The 20927-nt window shown below is 42.9% G+C and overlaps 1 protein-coding gene and 1 long non-coding RNA gene across 3 annotated transcripts in view; one reads left to right on the top strand and one right to left on the bottom strand.

The window, feature by feature from the left end:
* Positions 1-20927, bottom strand: part of LOC116472707 (uncharacterized) — a 56771-nt gene that overhangs the window by 21115 nt on the left and 14729 nt on the right. The gene's annotated exons all lie outside the window — the stretch shown is intronic.
* On the top strand, positions 7095-20306 carry GPRC5D (G protein-coupled receptor class C group 5 member D). 2 transcript variants are annotated; one of them, XM_032159027.2, is made up of 5 exons: positions 7095-7115; positions 8433-8579; positions 10257-11196; positions 18558-18625; positions 20033-20306. In XM_032159027.2, the coding sequence occupies exons 3-5, from the start codon at positions 10302-10304 to the stop codon at positions 20102-20104; spliced, it is 1035 nt and encodes a 344-aa protein (XP_032014918.1). In that variant the 5' UTR covers positions 7095-7115; positions 8433-8579; positions 10257-10301; the 3' UTR covers positions 20105-20306. The 2 variants fall into 2 exon arrangements, with proteins under 2 accessions (XP_032014918.1, XP_058299205.1); XM_058443222.1 differs by lacking the exons at positions 7095-7115; positions 8433-8579; positions 18558-18625 and having other exon boundaries at positions 10302-11196; positions 20033-20102.

Genomic DNA, 20927 nt, shown 5'->3' with positions numbered 1-20927 from the left:
TCTGGCATAGTGAATTTCTGTCTTCATGAAAAATTTTTTAATGGTTTTTGTTTTTAGGACAGAGTCTTCCTCTGTCGCCCAGGCTGGAGTGTAATGGCATGATCTTGGCTCACTGCAACCTCTGCCTCCTCCTGGGTTCAAGCAATTCTCATGCCTCAGCCTCCTGAGCAGCTGGGATTACAGGTGTGCACCACCACACCCAGCTAATTTTTGTATTTTTAGTAGAGATGGTTTTGCCTTGTTAGCCAGGCTGGTCTCGAATTCCTGGCCTCAAGAGATCCACCCACCTCGGCCTTCGAAAGTGCTGGGATTACAGGCATAAGCCACTGCACCCAGATTAAAATTTTTTTTTGAGACGGAGTCTCGCTCTGTCCCAGGCTGGAGTGGAGTGGCCCGATCTTGGCTCCCAAGCAGCTGGGATTACAGGTGCCTGCCACCACGCCTGGCAAATTTTTGTATTTTTAGTAGAAACGGGGTTTCACCATGTTGGCCAGGCTGGTCTCGAACTCCTGACCTCGTGATCCATCCGCCTTGGCCTCCCAAAGTGCTGGGATTACAGGCATGAGCCACCACACCCGGCCAAAATTTTTTTTTTAATTAAAAAAATATATTAGCTGAGCATGGTGGTGTGCACCTGTATTTCCAGTTATGCCTGAGCCCAGGAGTTTGAGGCTGCAGTGAGCTTTGATAGCAGCACTGAACTCCAGCCCAGGTAACAGAGCAAGACCCTTGTCTTAAAAAAAAAAAAAAAAAAGGAAAATAATGCCCCCAAATCAGCTAAATGTGCACTTTTACTATCCAAATGCCATGTTCAAAAATATTTGCCAGATGAGATAGTTTTTCAGTTTAACAAAATCTAAATCTTATTTTTGAGTATTTTTCCTCGTGGTAACCAGGACTTTGACGATGTGTGGTAAGTGGATACGTCAGCTCCAATATCTGAACAAAATATTTCTAGAAGCTTTGCCCACTGGCATCTCATTTGATTTCAATAAATCCATGAAGTTCAGTAAAATTTCTTCAGGTGCCAAAGCCTTATGATGAATAAACCAGGGCTGTTAGTAGTTGTTTTTTAACAGTATTTATTAATTCCGCCAGATTTTCTGGTTGTATTTGTTGTCCACACTCATAATTCCTTTACGTTTTTTTCAGTTTAAATAATATTCAATGTATGGCAATTCCTCAAAGAACTAAAGACAGAACTACCATTGGACCCAGCCATCCCATTACCGGCTATATACCCAAAGGAATACAAATCATTCTACCATAAAGACATATGCACACGAATGTTCATTGCAGCACTATTCACGATAGCAAACACATGGAATCAACTTAAATGCACGTCCATGACAGACTAGATAAGGAAAATGTGGGACATGTACACCATGGAAGACTATGCAGCTATAAAATAAAATGAGATCATGCCTTTTGCTGGAACATAGATGGAGCTGGAGGCCATTATTCTTGGCAAATTAACAAAGGAACAGAAAACCAAATACCACATATTCTCACTTATAATGGGGAGCTAAATGATAAGAGCTTATGAACACAAAGAAGGAAACAACAGACACTGGGGTCTACTTGAGGGGAGAGGGTGGGAGGTGGGAAAGGAGCAGAAAATGTAACTATTGGGCACTGGGCTTCATACCCGGGTGGTGAAATAACATGTACAACAAACCCCCGTGACACGTGTTTACCTACGTAACAAACCCGCACATGTAGCCACAAACCTAACATAAAAGTTAAACAGTTTTTTTAAAAATGTTCAATAAACAATATACTTTTCCAACTAGGAGATTATATCTAATCCAGTTGAGGGTAAAATAAAATTTAAGGCCGGGTACGGTGGCTCATGCCTGTAACCCCAGCACTTCGGGAGGCCGAGGCAGGCGGATCACCTGAGGTCAGGAGTTCGAGACTAGCCTGGCCAACGTGGTGAAACCTCATCTCTACTAAAAACACACAAAAAATTAGCCACGCGTGGTGGTGCGCACCTGTAATCCCAGCTATTCAGGAGGCTGAGGCACAAGAATCGCTTGAACCCGGGAGGCAGAGGTTGCAGTGAGCCGAGATCACACCATTGCACTCCAGCCTGGGCGACAAGAGTGAAACTCCATCTCAAAATAAAATAAAGTAAAATAAAATTTAAACAACACAACGAATTCTCCATAAAAATTGTCTTGTCAGTCATATCTGCTCTGACTAAAACTGTTGGCAACTTACAATATCAGTGCTTTCTTTTTTTTTTTTTTTTTTGAAACGGAGTCTTTCTCTGTCCCCCAGGCTGGAGTGCGGTGGCGCGATCTCGGCTCACCGCAACCTCCACCTCCTGGATTCACGCCATTCTCCTGCCTCAGCCTCCCGAGTAGCTGGGACCACAGGCGCCCACCAACACGCCCGGCTAATTTTTTTGTATTTTTTAGTAGAGACGGGGTTTCACCGTGTTAGCCAGGATGGTCTCGATCTCCTGACCTCGTGATCCACCCGCCTCGGCCTCCCAAAGTGCTGGGATTACAGGCTTGAGCTACCGCGCCCGGCCCAATATCAGTGCTTTCATTAAGTTGAATCACAAAATCTGTACCATACTGTCATTGCATTCAAAAACATTGCCTCTTATTGTTCTGTGATAGTATAGATTTGATGAGATATTATGGGATACTAAAAGGCATAATTTCTAATTTTTCAGCTGGTTTATCATTTTATCATAAAAAATCCTATGTACCATCTCATCCATTCTGGAAGAATAATTTTTGACACCTGTATGACCCATTTTCTGTTTTGCCCCTAATACACTACTAAATAGGTGATTATACAGCTCTTTCATTAATAGTAGTTGAAAACTTATAAATTATTAATAATCATATGTATTTTTCCTTTGGAAACATTTCTTTGACTTATTGACAAGATATTATGTTGTATTTCCAGTATGTTTTTAATTTTGAAGGTCCTAAGCTTTCAATTATAAAAAATTTTTTATAAATAATATATTGAGCCTGTCATTTTTGTTAAGCCTTGCATATTTTATAAAATCACATTTAAATAATCTTCATTATCAGGTCTTCCATGTACTTTTCCCTTTTTAGAATGCAACTCAAATAAAATAAAAAATAGTGTTCTCTTTCGGGTTTTGGCAGAGGCAGTTTGAGACAGGGTCTCACTCTGTCACCCAGGCTAGAGTGCAGTGGCGCCATCTCAGCTCGCTGCAGCTTCAACCTCCTGGGCCCAAGCGATCCTCCCGCCTCAGCCTCCTGAGTAGCTAGGACTACAGGTGTGCACCACCATGCCTGACTAATATTTGTATTTTTTGTAGAGATGAGTTTTGCCATGTTGCCCAGTCTGGTCTTGAACTCCTGGGCTCAAGCAATCTGCCAGCCTCAGCCTCCCAAAGTGCTGGGATTACAGGAGTAAGCCACCATGCCTCGCTTAGCCCAAAAAATGTTATTAGAGTCAACATTTTTCTCAGTATTGTCAGATTTATACTTCCAGATGCACAACAAATTCTTCAGAAAAATTGTCTTGTCAGTCATATCTAGTCTGACTAAAAGTATTGGCAATTTGCAACATCAGTGTTGTGATTTAATTGAATCAAAAAATCTGTACCAGACTGTAATTGCATTAAAAAACATTGCCTCTTATTATTCTGTAATAGTACAGGTGTCAACAAGCTGAACTTGAATATACCTCTATATTTTTACATCATCTGCTCTCTTCTAATAATAAAGCAGCTCTGTAAAACAGAATGTATACTAGTTCAATTAAAGTGTTATAATAGCTACAAACTGAAAAAAAGTGTAGAATAACTTCCATTCCAAAAAATATCCTGACATTCTTAAGTGATACTCAGTTGAGAGTCTTGACAATTTGCTGATCAATTCCTATGGCACTTCACAACTAATTCCACATTATATCAATATAAAATTAAACTGTACAATGTTCACATCCTGATATAAAATTGATCAAACTAGGCATCAAATACCAGAAAACCGAATAAGATGCCCAGGGCCAGCTATATAATTTCTGGAGCCAAATGCAAAACAAAAATACATGGCCCAGGCTGGGTGCCATGGCTCACACCTGTAATCCCAGCACTTTGGGAGGCTGAAGTGGGTGGAGTACTTGAGGTCAGGAGTTCAAGACCAGCCTAGCCAACATGGTGAAACCCCATCTCCACTAAAAATACAAAAATTAGCTGGGTGTGGTGACACATGCCTGTAATCCCAGCTACTCAGGAGACTGAGGCATGAGAATCGCTTGAACCCAAGAGACAGAGGTTGCAGTGAGCCGAGATCATGCCACTGCACTCCAGCCTGGGAAACAGAAGTAGACTCCATCTCAAGAAAAAAAGAAAAAGGGAAGAAAGAAAGAAAGGAAGAAAGGAAGGAAGGAAGGCAGGAAGGCAGGCAGGCAGGCAGGCAGGAAAGGAAAGGAAAGGAAAGGAAAGGAAAGGAAAGGAAAGGAAAGAAAGAAAGAAAGAAAGGGAAAAGAAAAGAAAGAAGGAAGGAAGGAGAAAAGAAAAGAAAGGGAGAAGAAGAAAAGGAGGAAAAAGGAAGGAAGGAAGGAAGGGGAAGGAAGGAAGGGGAAGGAAGGAAGGAAGGAAGGGGAAGGAAAGAAGGAAAAAGAAAGAAAAGAAGGAAAGAAAGAGAGAAGAAAGAAGGAAGGAAAGAAGGAAGGAGGGAAGGAAGGAAGGAATGAAGGAAGGAAGGGGAAGGAAGGAAGGAAGGAAGGAAGGAAGGAAAGAAAGAAAGAAGAAAGAAAGAAAGAAAGAAAGAAAGAAAGAAAGAAAGAAAGCACGCAAAAGAAAGAAATGAAGGAAAGAAAGAAAATATGCAGCCCTGCTTGGAAATGAACAAGTCAATTCCCCGTTTCTAAGGGCCCACTGTCCCAACCCATGGCAGACAGGTGAGCCCAGGTGAGGGGCAGCAGTAATCACAGAGCAGAAGCACAAATGGGGAGGCTAGCTGGGCAACCCAGGACACCACATGGTGGCATAGAGTGGGTAGCCAAGAACCTGTCTCAGGAAGGAGGGGAAGCCATGGAAGGCAGGGTGGGGTGTGAGTCAAGACTCAAGCCTCAGCACATGCTTCTGTGTCCCACTCCACTTCACTTACCAAACACAAATTCAAAGATGCAAGTATTAACAATTTCAATATGGCAACCACGGAGTATCCAATTCCAAGCACAGGGCCCTTCTGAATGGGGTTCCCCATGCAACTGCACTGGTTACACCCTCATGAAGCCAGCCCTGGAGATGCCAGTGAGCGAAAGAACAAATGGGCCACTCCTGACTAATGCATTCCGTCCTACACAGCCTGTCCTCACACGGCCAGTCATGATAGCTGCAGGACGAAGAATATGTGATGTGCTTTCATATTCTTTGTGTGTGTGTGTGCTGGTCAAATCATGCTTAAAGGCTCACCTCTCTCTAAAAGCCTGTCCTTATAAGGTAGGGAAGAGTCAGGAAAGGCTGCCTGGTACAACAGCAAGAATATGGCCAGGAGACAACAAACCTGGGCTGTCATCTTCCACATTCCATATGGTAAGCACATCCCTTCATCCCTGGGCCTCTGCTTCCTTATTATTATTAAATTCCTCGTGTTGTAACATTGGCTTCCTTATTATTAATCATTAATAGCAGTTAGGCTAGGTAACCTTTAACATTCCCTCCAGCTCTGTTTCTGTGAGAAGGAAACAACATAAATAGGTGTTTGACATAAGATGTTTGGTGTCCTGACTGTTTTATTTCCATTTTTATTGGACTCATTGTAATCAGTGTATTTTGATTAATCAAAGCCATATCTGAGCTGTTTGTTCGGATGTTATTGTGGCATAGAAGCCAAAAGAAATGAGCTGTGAGTAATTTGGATGTGTGTAGGCAAAAAGGCCCCTCATATCCTTAAGGCCTAGCTGCAGATGGGTTAATTCTATAACGCTGGATTTTAAAATAAGAATAATTAATACCTGGGACACGTCCTTTTATCTAAGGTACTTAAAGGGCTTTGTGGTCATTAACCCATAAATCCACTGGTCTCAAGCCATCGGGAGCTCAAGAGGAATCTCCTTAGAAGACAAGCACACCAGAAGCTAAAACATCACCAGGAGGAGGAATGACAACCATGACTAACCAGCAGGAAGGGGGTGGGAGGTGCAGGATCAACAAAATAGTACTCCTGGAAGAATCAAATGAAAAAATCCTCCTGCAGTTCTGCTGACAGCAGTTTAACCACTCACTATGCTCTTTGAGTGGATGCACACGGATGTCACATTTCATCACCTGAAAAATCCCTTTACCCTTAACATAAACATTAGCCTTCACAGCTTTGGAAGGACTGCTATTACACCCAAAGCAGGTAAAGGGGAGCTTAAGGTGTAACTGAATGTAAGAAAATTCTATCATCCCTAGAATTTTCTTCTTTCATAGGAGAAAATGGCTTTTTGAAGTTAAGGAACTCTAAAGATAGAACACCACTTCAGAATGATTTTATCAAGGGTTTGTTAAGTCTCTCACTTATTTGCAGGTGTTTTCCATTAATACACATCTGTTGAAAAACCACACCACTAAAAAGGACCTTCTGAAAGATCTGGAATTTTATCTTTAGAATCATTCCAGTAATTGAATTATCCATCACCCAGGAGGTTCTCCACATAGAAGCAGGTACTATGGGGACATAAAATGTGGAACCTGACCTCCAGACAGCTATAAATCCAATCAGGAGATGAGATTAATTCAAATAACATAAATTGAGACACTTCTTATTATTCATTTATTTCAATTCATTTTTCTTAATATGTATTCATAAGTTAACTAATAGGCAGAAAATAGGGTTTCTGTAATTTTGAACAGAACAGACCCCAAGTCTTATAGAGTTCCTGGTGGAAGGTGATCAGCGAGGGCTAGAATGATGAGGGAAGGCAGGAAGAGTCATAGAGGAGATAAGTGAACAAAATCCTACAGGGAGGGAAAGAATTTGGGTCAAAAATAGGATAAATGGGAATCAAGCACAAGGCAGTTTCGGACAGGGACAGAGGTGAGCAGATGGGAACTTATTTTTTTTGTGAGCCAGTGGGAAAACCAAGGGGGCTAAACCATAGAGCCTGGAGACGTGAAGAAAGTACAGGTGGGTAAGCAAGGTAGAACCAGATCACAAGCACCTTGAAACCAGACACTGGTTTGGGGTCTTCAGCAGTCCTCTGTCAAAATACATATATTCAGAGGCCGGGTGCGGTGGCTCACACCTGTAATCCCAGCCCTTTGGGAGGCAGAGGCAGGCAGATTACTTGAGGTCAGGAGTTCAAGACAAGCCTGGCCAACACGGTAAAACCCCATTTCTACCAAAAATATAAAAAACTAGCCGGGCATGGTGGCATGCACCTGTAATCCCAGCTACTCGGGAGGCCAAGGCAGGAGAATCACTTGAACCCAGGAATGGAGGATGCAGTGAGCTGAGATCGTGCCACTGCACTCCAGCCTGGATGACAGAGCAAGACTCCATCTCAAAACAAAACAAAACAAAACAAAAAAACGTATATTCAGGAAGAAAATCAAGGAGTAAATTGGAGGTGGCAGGGGTGCAGTTGGTGGGTGTAGGCTGGATACTGTGCTGTGCTGTATTTTGTGTCACCATAGGAGAAAAGGAATATGGTACTCAAGTATCAGCCGGTGACCTTTAATTGTCAGTTCTTCATCTTGGGATAAATTCACAGACTGATTCACAGTTTTGCCTGCCACTGGCCATTTTAATGCCAGTAGTAAGCAAAACCACCCTTCCTTATGGCCCAGTGAAACCCTCATTATATGTACTTTGTTGAAAGGATGCTCTTTTGAATTAAAATCAAGATGTGGGGGCCGGGCAAGGTGGCTCATGCCTGTAATCCCAGCACATTGGGAGGCCGAGGCGGGCGGATCACGAGGTCAGGAGTCTGAGACCAGCCTGGCCAACATAGTGAAACGCCGTCTCTACTAAAAATACAAAATGTGGTGGCATGCGCCTGTAATCCCAGCTACTCGGGAGGCTGAGGCAGGAGAATTGCTTGAATCCGGGAGGCCAGAAGTTGCAGTGAACCGAGATCCCGCCATTGCACTCCAGCTCGGGTGATGGAGCAAGACACTATCTCAAAAAAAAAAAAATCAAGATGTGAGAAAGTCTCCAGAGATGGCTTTTTAGGCAATAGGTCACAAGAAGGACGAGGTATCCTGGTGTAAGTCACCTGAGGGCCTTGTGTAGCTTCCCTGAATGTGTTGCAATACACAGGGAGGAAGCTGTCTTTCCTAGATTTACACCCACTTTCAGATTTACACCCGCTCCCTAAGGCCAAGGTGCCTCTGGTCAGCAGTAGAATGAAAAAGAATTGTTCTCACCAAGGAAATCTCTGTAGAAAAGTTGCTGGGAAACTGGAATAGGTGTGTCTTTCTGTCCTTCCGGTTCTTTTTATAGATACTGCAGGAACCTCAGTGAGAGCCTACAGTTCTTCCGCCCATTTGGGGAGAGATTAAAGAAGCTGAGGTTGGCTCTTTCTTACTCATTGGCAGTTACAACTTCGCCAGCACTACAGCCTAAGCTTCCAGAGTGGACACGGAGAAGGTAAGTTGGAAGCGGGTGGCCATGCCCTCAGCTGTAAACCTGGGTCACTCCAGCCATCTGGTCTGGGGATAACTGAAGGGAAGTAGAGCTAAGGGGTATTCAATTGCAATTGATTTTTTTTTTTCAAATGAATATGTGGGATCTTTCTCCTAGGCTACCTCAGTCAAGACATGGACTTTTGTACTAAACTGTTCAAAAAGGTATTTAAAGAAAGGGACCATTTTGTACAATTCTTTGATGAACGCACAATAGGTGTTTAATTACAACCTGTTGCATTGGATTGACTTGAATTAACTGAAAGAAGGAACAGTCACTAAAATTACTGGGAAATTTTATTCCCAGCAATTTATCTGCCTGTCCCCTTCAAGCAGTGCATCAGTGTCTAGAACGATCCAATGATCCATTAATGTTGGCAGTCCTTGTTCTGGAGTCTGATATAACTGAATTCCATCAGTCATGCAAACATTCTCATACACCTCCTTTTATGAAAAAGATTTTGTATTAGCTTTCAAAGCCTTGGAAATTAGCATACACAAATGGACATATTATCAAGGGAAGTCTGTTCAGCTTTTCCCAGCAGGATGTAGCCAAGATAGTTTTGAGGGGTTTAGGTTGCCTTTCTCATTTCCTTTACTGACATCCTATATAAAACTGTTATAAATTTGGGGTAATATGTGTGATGGCATTTCCCATCCCCTTAGACTATGTTTGCATATATCTCTGAATTTCTTCCCCCAGGGAAGCTTAGCATTTAGATAAGTATCAGGAGTCAAACAAAATGTAACTCAGGCTCTCAACAGTGTCCTAGGAACAATTTTGGTAAAGACATTTATTTCATATGCCCAGGTGTCCTCATTTCAGAATGAGAGAAATTACAGTGCCCAGCATGGACCACCCAATAGGCATTCTTGTAGGTATTAGGTTGGTGCGAAAGTAGTTGCGGTTCTTGACGTTACTTTTTTTGTTTGTGTGTTTTTTGTTTTTCGGTTTTTGTTTTCAGACAGGGTCTCACTCTGTTGACCAGGCTGGAGTGCAGTGGTGTGATCTTGGCTCACTGCAACCTCTGCCTCCTGGGTTCAAGCGATTCTCCTGCCTCAGCCTCCCAAGTAGCTGGGAATATAAGCGCATGCCATCATGCCCGGCTAATTTTTTATGTGTGTTTTTACTAGAGATGGGATTTCACCATGTTGGCCAGGCTGGTCTTGAACTCCTGACTTCAAGTGATCCGCCCACCTTCACCTCCTAAAGTGCTAGGATTACAAGCATGAGCCACTGTACCCTGCCTTGTTTTTTGTTTTTTGAGACAGAGTCTCACTCTGTCACCCAGGCTGGAGTACAGCGGGGCAATCTCGGCTCAATGTAACCTCTGTCTCCTGGGTTCAAGCGATTCTCCTGACTCAGCCTCCGGCGTAGGTGAGATTACAAGTGTGCACCACCACACCCAGCTAATTTTTGTATTTTTAGTAGAGATGGGGTTTCATCATGTTGGCTAGGCTGGTCTTGAACTGCTGACCTCAAGTGATCGGCCCTCCTCAGCCTTCCAAAGTGCTAGGATAACAGGAGTGAGCCACCATGCCCAGCCTTCTTGCCATTACTTTTAATAGCAAAAAGTGCAATTACTTTTGCACCAACCTAAGAGATGCAGAGTTGTCAATTTGTCTCATCCTTTTTCCGCAGGGCATCAGAAAACCATTCTGGTGAGGTCCACACCCATAAGTCACCATGTACAAGGACTGCATCAAGTCCACTGGAGACTATTTTCTTCTCTGTGATGCCGAGGGGCCATGGGGCATCATTCTGGAGTCCCTGGCAATACTTGGCATCGTGGTCACAATTCTGCTACTCTTAGCATTTCTCTTCCTCATGCGAAAGATCCAAGACTGCAGCCAGTGGAATGTCCTCCCCACCCAGCTCCTCTTCCTCCTGAGTGTCCTGGGGCTCTTCGGACTCGCTTTTGCCTTCACCACCCAGCTCAATGAACAAACTGCCCCTGTACGCTACTTTCTCTTTGGGGTTCTCTTTGCTCTCTGTTTCTCATGCCTCTTAGCTCATGCCTCCAACCTAGTGAAGCTGGTTCGGGGTTGTGTCTCCTTCTCCTGGACGACAATTCTGTGCATTGCTATTGGTTGCAGTCTGTTGCAGGTCATTATTGCCATTGAGTATGTGACTCTCATCATGACCAGAGGTATGATGTTTGTGAATATGACACCCTTCCAGCTCAATGTGGACTTTGTTGTGCTCCTGGTCTATGTCCTCTTCCTGATGGTCCTCACATTCTTCGTCTCCAAAGCCACCTTCTGTGGCCCGTGTAAGAACTGGAAGCAGCATGGAAGGCTCATCTTTATCACTGTGCTTTTCTCCATCATCATCTGGGTGGTGTGGATCTCCATGCTCCTGAGAGGCAACCCGCAGTTCCAGCGACAGCCCCAGTGGGACGACCCGGTCGTCTGCATTGCCCTGGTCACCAACGCATGGGTTTTCCTGCTGCTGTACATCCTCCCTGAGCTCTGCATTCTCTGCAGATCGTGTAGGCAGGAGTGCCCTTTACAAGGCAATGCCTGCCCCGTCACAACCTACCAACACAGCTTCCAAGTGGAGAACCAGGAGCTCTCCAGAGGTACTTTCCTGGGGGATTCAGGGAGCAGGGAGGTGCTCCTACAGGAGAAGCAGGAGAGAAATCATGCAGTAGGATGAGCCAAGAGGAAACTAAAAGAAAATGGTCAGATTTGGGGTGGGTGGCTTCATAGTTCAAGCATGGAAATGCAGACTCCCAGAATTAAGGTTAAATTTTTATGAAAAATGAGTTCTTCCAAAGCACAGAGCTTTATGGGGAGAGATCAAGACATACATGGATCAAAGGCCCTAAATAAAGAGGGTATGACTCTGAATGTTCACACTGGCTAAAGAAAGGCATCCACTATAAAATGAGTTAACTGGCCCTAAATTAGGCCTGGACCATGCGATTTTGCATGACATCTAATGTTAAGTCCAGATGTATTGGCCTTCAAGTGCAAAAGCCGATCCTGGCAGCAGTGATGGACATTTTAAAAATCTGTCTCAAAGCTAATTTGCCCAAACATAATCTTAAACTGATTCACAGGACTCACCACCTCATTAAAGCCATAAAGCCCAATCACTTCTGAATTTCAACTTTTCAAACCATTTACTGTTTAAAATCCTTCAAGGTTTACAAAAAGTGAGAGGAAGAGCCATTATATCCTAATTCTGAGTAAAGACTCAGATGTGTGATCATTATGAGAAAGAAAGTAACTTGCTTATGTGACATTTTCATAATAATTTCTGGGTCATATTTTTATTCAAGCCACCTGACTACACTTTATTAAGGAATAAAATATATTATCCATGGCAACAAAGATGCTTGGACCCCAACAACCTGGGGGAAATAGTGGCTAATTTCAATTATCTGGAAATATGTCAAAACTCATTAATTCCTTTTCTGAAACATCTGGGCTATTATCCAAAACCCAATATCATAGTTTTACATCAGTTTTTGTGTCTTAATAGGCATCTGATTTCTCACATTTTATTTCTAATATGTAATGATGGTGTTATTTTATATATTGTACAGCACACATAATGTTCACCAGGCTCAAAAAAAATTCACGTAAGCTTCCTTTTAAGTACATACACTTTTTTTGAGCTGTAATCTATGGCTAATTGCACATTCGAATTAAATCCTGTTCAGATAAATACATCCATTAATTCTTTTCAGTTCCGTTGACCAAAAGTTGGAAATTGACACTACACATTTTTTCCCATAAAAGTTTTCCATTGCTTGTTGGTGATGCATAGTCACATCACTGAGTTTTGTGGCAGAATTGCAGAGTCAGTCTTTCCTGAAAATACTTCTCATAGTTCTTACTAGAAGATAAAACTTTTTGTGTTTGTTTTTGTTGCTGTTGTGTGTTTCCAGGAAACAAAAGTCAGAGCAAAAAAAATTCTTAGAGTTTCACAATAAACCAAAATACACTGAGCTTTGTAATGATCAATATTCTGTACCCCACAAAGTACCAGGCAAGTGTTGAACGGGTTCAAAGGAGTATCTCAGTAGAAGAGCTAGGGCCTGCTAAAATATGATGATTCCTGGTTTGGCCAGGAGTATCCTATTACTCAAGCTAGGTTAGAAAATCCATTTCTGAGCAGGAAATAGTCTGCCAATGATAGTCATCATCAAAGTAATTTGAAATTTTGTGGAAAAAAAATCAATAGTGTTGTAAAGAACATACAGATTGGCTGGGCTCTGTGGCTCACACCTGTAATCCCAGCACTTTGGGAGGCCGAGGTGGGTGGATCACTTCAGCTCAGGAGTTTAAGACCAGCCTGGGCAACATGGCGAAACCCCGTCTCTACAAAAAATTAGCTGGGCATGGTGGCACAGGCCTGTGGTCCCAGCTACTCAGGAGGCTGAGGTGGGAAGATCACTTGAGTCTGGGAGGTTGAGGCTGCAGGGAGCCATGATTACACTACTGCACTCCAGCCTGGGTGACAGAGAGAGACCCTATCTCAATTTTAAAAAAAAAGAAAGGCAGGGAGGGAGGGAGGGAGGAAGGAAGGAAGGAAGGAAGGAAGGAAAGAAGGAAGGAAGGAAAGAAGGAAGAAAGGAAGGAATTGCTCTCCAAGATTGGGCAAAATAACCAGAAGCTTAAGCTCAGAAAGTAAAATCAGAATTTAGGTCACCTGGAAGAAGTACAAATATCAAAATTTAGAGGAACGATTAAAACTCAATTAAAAGTGCAGGATTCCACCTAGCTAGGAAAAACATACAAATAGATACAAAATAGGTAAGAGCTAGAGAAGTATAATAACAATAACTTGAAACATCCTAAGTGTTATGGTAGGTCATGAGCTGATAGTAGGGAAACAACTACCACTGTCTTTGCTTTTGTTTGCTCAAGAAACAATCATGGTACTGTATAAACAGATGTGTGGTCAGCAAGAACAACCGTGCCATTGTACCCGTAATCGGTCAGTCTCTAGCAAGGATACCCACTGATCCACTAATGAGAAGTGTGGGAAGTTTGGGGAGGCTCGGCAGAACCCCACAAAGATGATTAAAGGTTCATAACATCAGACCTGTGTGGAAAGGTGAAGGCAGTGAGAATGAGATGGTCATTAAGTTTTATGTGCTTTACCAGACTATCCAAGTTCTCTCTCGAAATTCTGTCCCAAAACACATTTTGTTTCAGTCCATGAGGCATGCATTTGTGATGTGACACTTCTGACTAATGCTGTTTGTAGCTGTGATTCCAGTCACATAATTATTTAATTTACCACTGGGTTATGAGACCAGAATTATTCAGCTAAAAGGAGAGTAGGACAAGGGATCCCTAGCTGGAAATTTCACAAGTATGGCCGGGCACAGTGGTTCACGCCTGCAATCCCAGCACTTTGGGAGGCCGAGGCAGGCAGATCACCTGAGGTCAGGAGTTAGAGACCAGCCTGTCCAACATGGTAAAACCCCGTCTCTATTAAAAATACAAAAATTAGTTGGGCATGGTGACGCATGCCTGTAATCCCAGCTACTCGGGAGGCTGAGGCACGAGAATCACTTGAATCTGGGAGGCAGAGGTTGCAGTGAGCTGAGATCACACCACTGCTCTCCAGCCTGGGCAACAGAGCAAGCCTCCGTCTCAAAAAAAAGAAGAAAGAAAGAAAGGAAGGAAGGAAGGAAGGAAGGAAAAAAAAAAGAAGAAAGGAAGGAAGGAAGGAAGGAAGGAAGGAAGGAAGGAAGGAAGGAAGGAAGGAAGGAAGGAAGGAAAGAAAGAAAATTTCACAAGTGTGAAGACCTCTCCCCAAGAGGCGGCTGTCCTGTTGTTTTCCATCTCCAACTAAAGATAGTGGGTGGAAATGGACGCAGAGACATGAGAGATTTAGATTAAATATGAAAATAAGAGTTGGTAGACAGAAACAGATCAGCAAAGGGGATTAAGAATTTCATTTCCCTGGAAGTCTTTCTAAAGAAGATTAGGCTTTATTCCTCTGAAATGGATTATGGACTTAATTTTAAGATACAAAAACATCTGGATGGAGAATGAAAATGCAATCAGGCATATTACTGTAGGACAACAAACAAATGGGTATAAATATTATTTGCTCTGTGTTATAAGTGTGTCCCTGAGAAGGTGTATATTGATTGGACTTTAAAAAATCAGTTGGCCTCAACCAAAATCTTGAGCCAAAAATATAGGTACATCCGGCCGGGCGCGGTGGCTCACGCTTGTAATCCCAGCACTTTGGGAGGCCGAGGCGGGCGGATCACGAGGTCAGGAGATCGAGACCACGGTGAAACCCCGTCTCTACTAAAAATACAAAAAAATTAGCCGGGCGTGGTGGCGGGCGCCTGTAGTCCCAGCTACTCGGAGAGGCTGAGGCAGGAGAATGGTGTGAACCCGGGAGGCGGAGCTTGCAGTGAGCCGAGATTGCGCCACTGCACTCCAGCCTGGGTGACAGAGCCAGACTCCGTCTCAAAAAAAAAAAAAAAAAAAATATATAGGTACATCCTCTCACAGTATTTGACTGAAATTTAACATGCTCAGCATATTGTTAGGTACAGGAAACTTCAACAAAAAGATTAGGGTAAAGAATTTGTGTACATGAAATGAAGCAATTAAAATGCAAAATAAAATAGAGACGTAATTCTGAAATTATTTTGATATTTAACTACTTTCCATTTACATGCTCCTGGGATTATGTTATTTTTTAACATATTCTTCATTAATTAGTTGATGAATATAATACTTGTTTTATATTTAATTTGGAGCTAGTAAATTTTGGAATATTTCTCTTCCTGAATAAATGATAACCTTCAAAATAGATAAATAGAATAAAATCAGTAGGTCTTTTGAGAATCTTAAATGTGATATAAAGAGCAGAAATCTTAAATAGAGTAGAATATCAGCTATGAATTGTTTTATGAGTGGAAAACTTCTAATTATTGCCTGCCTTATCTGTTTTTGACTAACAGGAATATCATTATACCATATTTGCTAACACTAAGACCCATCTGTATTTGAAAGTGTTGGCCGGGTGTGGTGGCTCATGCCTGTGATCCCAGCAGTTTGGGAGGCCGAGGAGGGTGGATCACCTGAGGTTAGGAGTTCAAGATCGGCCCGGCCAACATGGTGAAATGCTGTCTCTACTAAAAATACAAAAAATTTGCCAGGCGTGGTGTCGGGTACCTGTAGTCCCAGCTACTTGTGAGGCTGAGGCAGGAGAATCAGTTGAACCCAGGAGGTGGTGGTTGCAGTGAGTTGAGATCATGCATTGCACTCCAGCCTGGGCAATGAGAACGAAAAAGAAAAGAAAAGAAAAGAAAAGAAAAGAAAAGAAAAGAAAGAAAGAAAGAAAGAAAGAAAGAAAGAAAGAAAGAAAGAAAGAAAGAAAGAAAGAAAGACAGAAAGACAGACAGAAAGAAAGAAAGAAAAGAAAGAGAGAGAGAGAGAGAAAGAAAGAAAGAAAGAAAGAGAGAGAGAGAAAGAGGGAAGGAAGGAAGGAAGGAAGGAAGGAAGGAAGGAAGGAAGGAAGGAAGGAAGGAAGGGGGTCACATTACTGTAGGCATTTTTCCATCCAGTGTTTGGATGCACACAGACAAACCTTATATGATTCTTTTTGAAGGCATTAGATAATCAATGAGTCTACATAATGTAAAAATGGATCAACGAGTATAAAACAAGATGAACCAGGAGAACATTATTCCTGCAAACATAAGCCCTTCTGGTTGTTTCCCTAGCAAACTCCAACTTTTGCTGAACACAGCCCTTTTTGACAATTCTCAACATTTTTTTCTTCAAGGCACACTCACCTTACCAGGGGAAATCCAACTTAAATGATCCCAGGTCCCATTTTTGTTTGTTCTTTCATGGGAAGTTCTTTTCTGTTACCCTCAAGTTACAGGTCACAGAGAGAGAACTAGCTTAAAGCAGGGAAGAAGACAGTGGGGTCACAGGCAGGATTTGTTTGGTCTGAGGACAGATAAGTCAAGGATGGTGTCATTCATAAAGATTCAGAGAGCTTAGCTGGACATAGTGGCCCACACCTGTGGTCCTAGCTACTCAGGAGGCTGTGAGATGGATCACTTGAGTCCAGGAGTTCAAGGTTGCAGTGAGCTATGATTGCGCCACTGCACACTCTAAAAAAATTAAATTTAAATTTAAAAAAACAAATTCAGGGAGCGAGAGCATAATTGGGCAGCAAAGGGCAGTGGAAAGAGTGCAGAATCGGGCCTCACGTGCCCAGGCTCCGAGACTCTGCTTCTTACCAACCTCGAGACCAAACCAAGGTCCTCAAACCCTAGGAGCCTCAGATTCCTCATCTTTAAATGCTGCTCATCACCTCCCTCCCTGCCTCCTCCACAGATAAATGGAAGGTCTTACTCAACTCAGACTTCCTATCACACAGTGGTGCAGGTTTAGTATAAAAAAACACTCAGCCTTTTGGTAAACTCATGAACTATAGCTAGAGCTGGAAGAATTAGACTTTTCTAACTGATGATCTGGTTTGATGAAAATGTTGGATGAAAGTTGGTTCCCAAGAGACTGAGTGTGAAGGAGCCTTGTTATGATACAAGGAATGAAGTTGAGCCAAGGGTTCAGTTTGCTCTGCCATGAAGGAAAGACAAGCATTTCATGTATCACAGCATCAGCCCCTTTAAAAAATAAATAAATAAATAAAAAGCCACTAGGAAGAGGATGTCAGAGCATCTATTATAACTGCAGCACCAGCACCACCACCAATAATCATATACAAAGGATAGCTCTGTTCCAAGGACTTTACATAATATTTTACATAATCTTCAAAACAATCCCATGAGATAGACTTACTGTCATGACTGTCATTATTCCTGTTTTATTTCCATCAGGAAACAAAGGCAACAAAAGGTTAAGGAACTTGGCCCTAGGTAGGTAACACAAATGAGAGAGCCAAACAGTCCTTTTCCAGGGTCCATCCACTCAACATGAAACCCTAAGTGTGAACCCTACTAACACGGTTATGTCTGTGATCATCAAGAAACAACTAAGTATCATGCAAGTACCTGCTCTTAGAGACAGGCACAGCTCCTGTCTTCACAGAGCTTACAGGCTGGTTGAGGAGACAGCCATTAAACAAATACCTATGTCTGTGATGATCCTACAACAATATAGAATTGTCTCAAGTGATCTCTTTTATTATGTCCAATTTTAAAAATTGAATTCAGGCCAGATATGGTGGCTCAGACCTGTAATCCCAGCACTTTGGGAGGCCAAGGTGGGAGGTTTGAGGCCAGCGGTTTAAGATCAACCTGGGCAAAATTTTTAAAATTTTGAAAAATTAAATTCAAGCTTGTAGAGAATCAAGCCTAAAGGGACTGTTGAAAAGAGTGAGATGCCCAAGGCCACACGGTAATACTGAGAGCAAGAACTGACTCGGAGCTGGTGCTCTCCCAACGCCAATGGGCTTCTCCCAAACACTCACCCGCTACCCATGCTTTCTACATCAATTTGAAAGACACTCCTTTAAATCACAAACTTCTTCAATAACAGCCACAACTGATTGATAATTCCTCTTATTTATTTATTTATTTAGCCCCGCTGTGTCATCCAGGCTGGAATGCAGTGGCGTGATCTCAGCTCACTGCAACCTCCGCCTCCCGGGTTCAAGAAATTCTCCTGCCTCCACCTCCCAAGTAGCTGGGATTACAGGTGCACGCCACCATGCCCAGCTAATTTTTGTATTTTTAGTGAAGACGGGGTTTTCCATGTTGGCCAGGCTAGTCTCAAACTCCTGACCTCAAGTGGTCCGCCCGTCTTGGCCTCCCAAAGTCCTGGGATTACAGGCGTGAGCCAACGTGCCCAGCCTCAGAATTCCTTTTAAAGAGTGAAGAGCCTGTTTGCAAGCCATGGAGTTTTCCTGTAGTCCTCATGTGCTGTCTCCGATTGACTCTCGGACACTAACCCAGCCCTTCCCTCCTTTGGCTTTCAGCCCGAGACAGTGATGGAGCTGAGGAGGATGTAGCATTAACTTCATATGGTACTCCCATTCAGCCGCAGGTAAATGTACTCACATACATTCACCCAGGAGGGACTTAGCAAGCACTCCTTCCTTAGGACAGCCTCAGGCTTCATTTCTAAGGGCTTTACTGACCTGAGAGAGGAGAGACAGGGCAGGAGCATCCCTAAAGGCATGTGGAGCTTGAGCCACCCAGGTTTAAGCCAGACCAGGTGGCGCAAGACAGCCTTCACCCAAACCTTCCCAGTCTTCATCGCCAGCAACAATATAGCATTCTGATGCAAGTGCGTGTCCCTGGAAAGAAAGGGCAGCTTGAAGCTTTTGTGTGAAGGTGAAGAGCAGCAGGCTCACCGAATTTTGCCTGGGAGACAATACAGGATTGTAAATATGTCTGAGTTTGGGGTCAGCTTTTAGTAGCAGTTGTCTGAACCTATCACCTGAGCCCCACTGACTGCCTCTCTGAGTCACTGTCTAGCTCCAGCAGCCCAGGCTGCCCTAAGAACTGGGCAGGGTCTGTCATCATCATCTGGATGCCCAGATGGATGAACAAATTTTAATCCTTTCAGGCAAAAACAGAGGAAACATTGCTGAGTAGTTTGGGGGTAATTCACATTTGGGCTGTGAAGACTTGAAGACATACAAATCTAAACAGCCAAAAATATCACACTGGGACACAATTGTTACATTATGGGGATCGAAAGCAACTAAAACCCCAATGTGAAAGCCACCCTCGGATCATTTGTTCAATGAATTTACTAGGCCACGAAGCTAATCCCTCTGGTATGTTATCTGAGAATTTGCCTTTTCCTAGAATGACACACGGACCAGGCCACAGCTATATCATGTGCTTTAATCAACCCTCAGGAGGGCATTTACATAATGAAAACATCTTTATTATCCCCTCCAAGAGTTTCTTGGATTCATTTCAATATCCAGTGATCAGCTATTCAAGAACCTTGCTTGCAAAAAGATTCTTGTTAGTGGCTAAGGGGTAGCCTGGTATAGGTAGGCTCAGTACGTTTCTTCTTTTGTTATTGACAAAGAATTAAATGAAGGTGAGATAATAATACTTCAAACATAACTTCAGGGCCGAGCACAGTGGTTTATGCCTGTAATCCCAGCACTTTGGGAGGCTGAGGTAGTCGGATCACTTGAGGTCAGGTGTTCAAGACCAGCCTGGCCAAAATGGTAAAACTCTATCTCTACTAAAACTACAAAATTATCTGGGCATGGTGGTGCATGCCTGTAATTTCAGTTACTCAGAAGGCTGAAGCAGGAGAACTGCTTGAACCTGTGAGGCAGAGTTTGCAGCGAGCCCAGATCACACCACTGCACTCCAGCCTGGGTGACAGAGCGAGATTCTGTCTCAAAAAACAAAAACATAACTTTGGAGAATATCATTTCTTTTGTTGCTCAGAAAGTTGATGATGGCATCTCTTCCTTTCCAGACTGTTGATCCCACACAAGAGTGTTTCATCCCACAGGCTAAACTAAGCCCCCAGCAAGATGCAGGAGTATAAATCTACAGGAAACATAAGTGGAGAAAACCCAGCAGACCGTCCTGGGTAGCATAGCCCTGATAGCCCACGGGGGCCCACAGAGTCATGCTGCCAATGAAGAGTCAGCACATCCCACCTTCTGTTTCCTAACCCCTCCATCCACCAGGACCCTCCACCAGAAGACCACCATTTTGAGCATAATTACAATCTTGCTGGCCACCCTACCTTGACTATGTCTCTTTCTTCATTCGTGTAACTGCAAAATTCCCTTTCTTAGCAATGCTAGAAAGAATTGGTGCCTCTTATTCACAGAACTGAAAGACCCTGTCTGAAGAAATTAAGGGCATTCTAATATGACAACAAGGTTAGTAGTAGCTTATTACTGGGTTACGTGTCTGGTCAATTTTTAAATTGTGCTAAAAAACACAGAACATAAACTTCACCATCTCAACCATGTTTAATTGTACAGTTCAGTAATGTTAATCATATTCACACTGTTGTGAATTCTCTAGAACTTTTTCATCTCGCAAAACTGAGATTCTCAATCCATTGAACAGCTCCCTCCAGCCCCTGACAGCCACCATTCTACTTTTGGTTTCTGTGAGTTTGACTACTTAGATACCTTATGTAATAGAATCATACAGTATTCGTCTTTTTGTGACTGGCTTATCTTTCCTAGCATAATGTCCTCAAGGTCCATGTCACATGTTGTAGCATGTCACAGGATCTCCTTTTCTAAGGCTGAACAATATTCCATTGTATGTCTATACCACATTTTCTTTATCTATTTATCTGTCAATGGACATTTGAGGTTGCTTTCACCTCTTGGCTATTGTGAATAGTG

The sequence above is a fragment of the Hylobates moloch genome, unplaced genomic scaffold (genome assembly GCF_009828535.3).
Source record: "Hylobates moloch isolate HMO894 unplaced genomic scaffold, HMol_V3 SCAFFOLD_8, whole genome shotgun sequence".
Lineage (NCBI taxonomy): Eukaryota > Metazoa > Chordata > Mammalia > Primates > Hylobatidae > Hylobates > Hylobates moloch.
The sequence above is the reverse complement of the archived record's forward strand: the minus strand, read 5'-3'. Positions and strand labels throughout refer to the sequence as shown.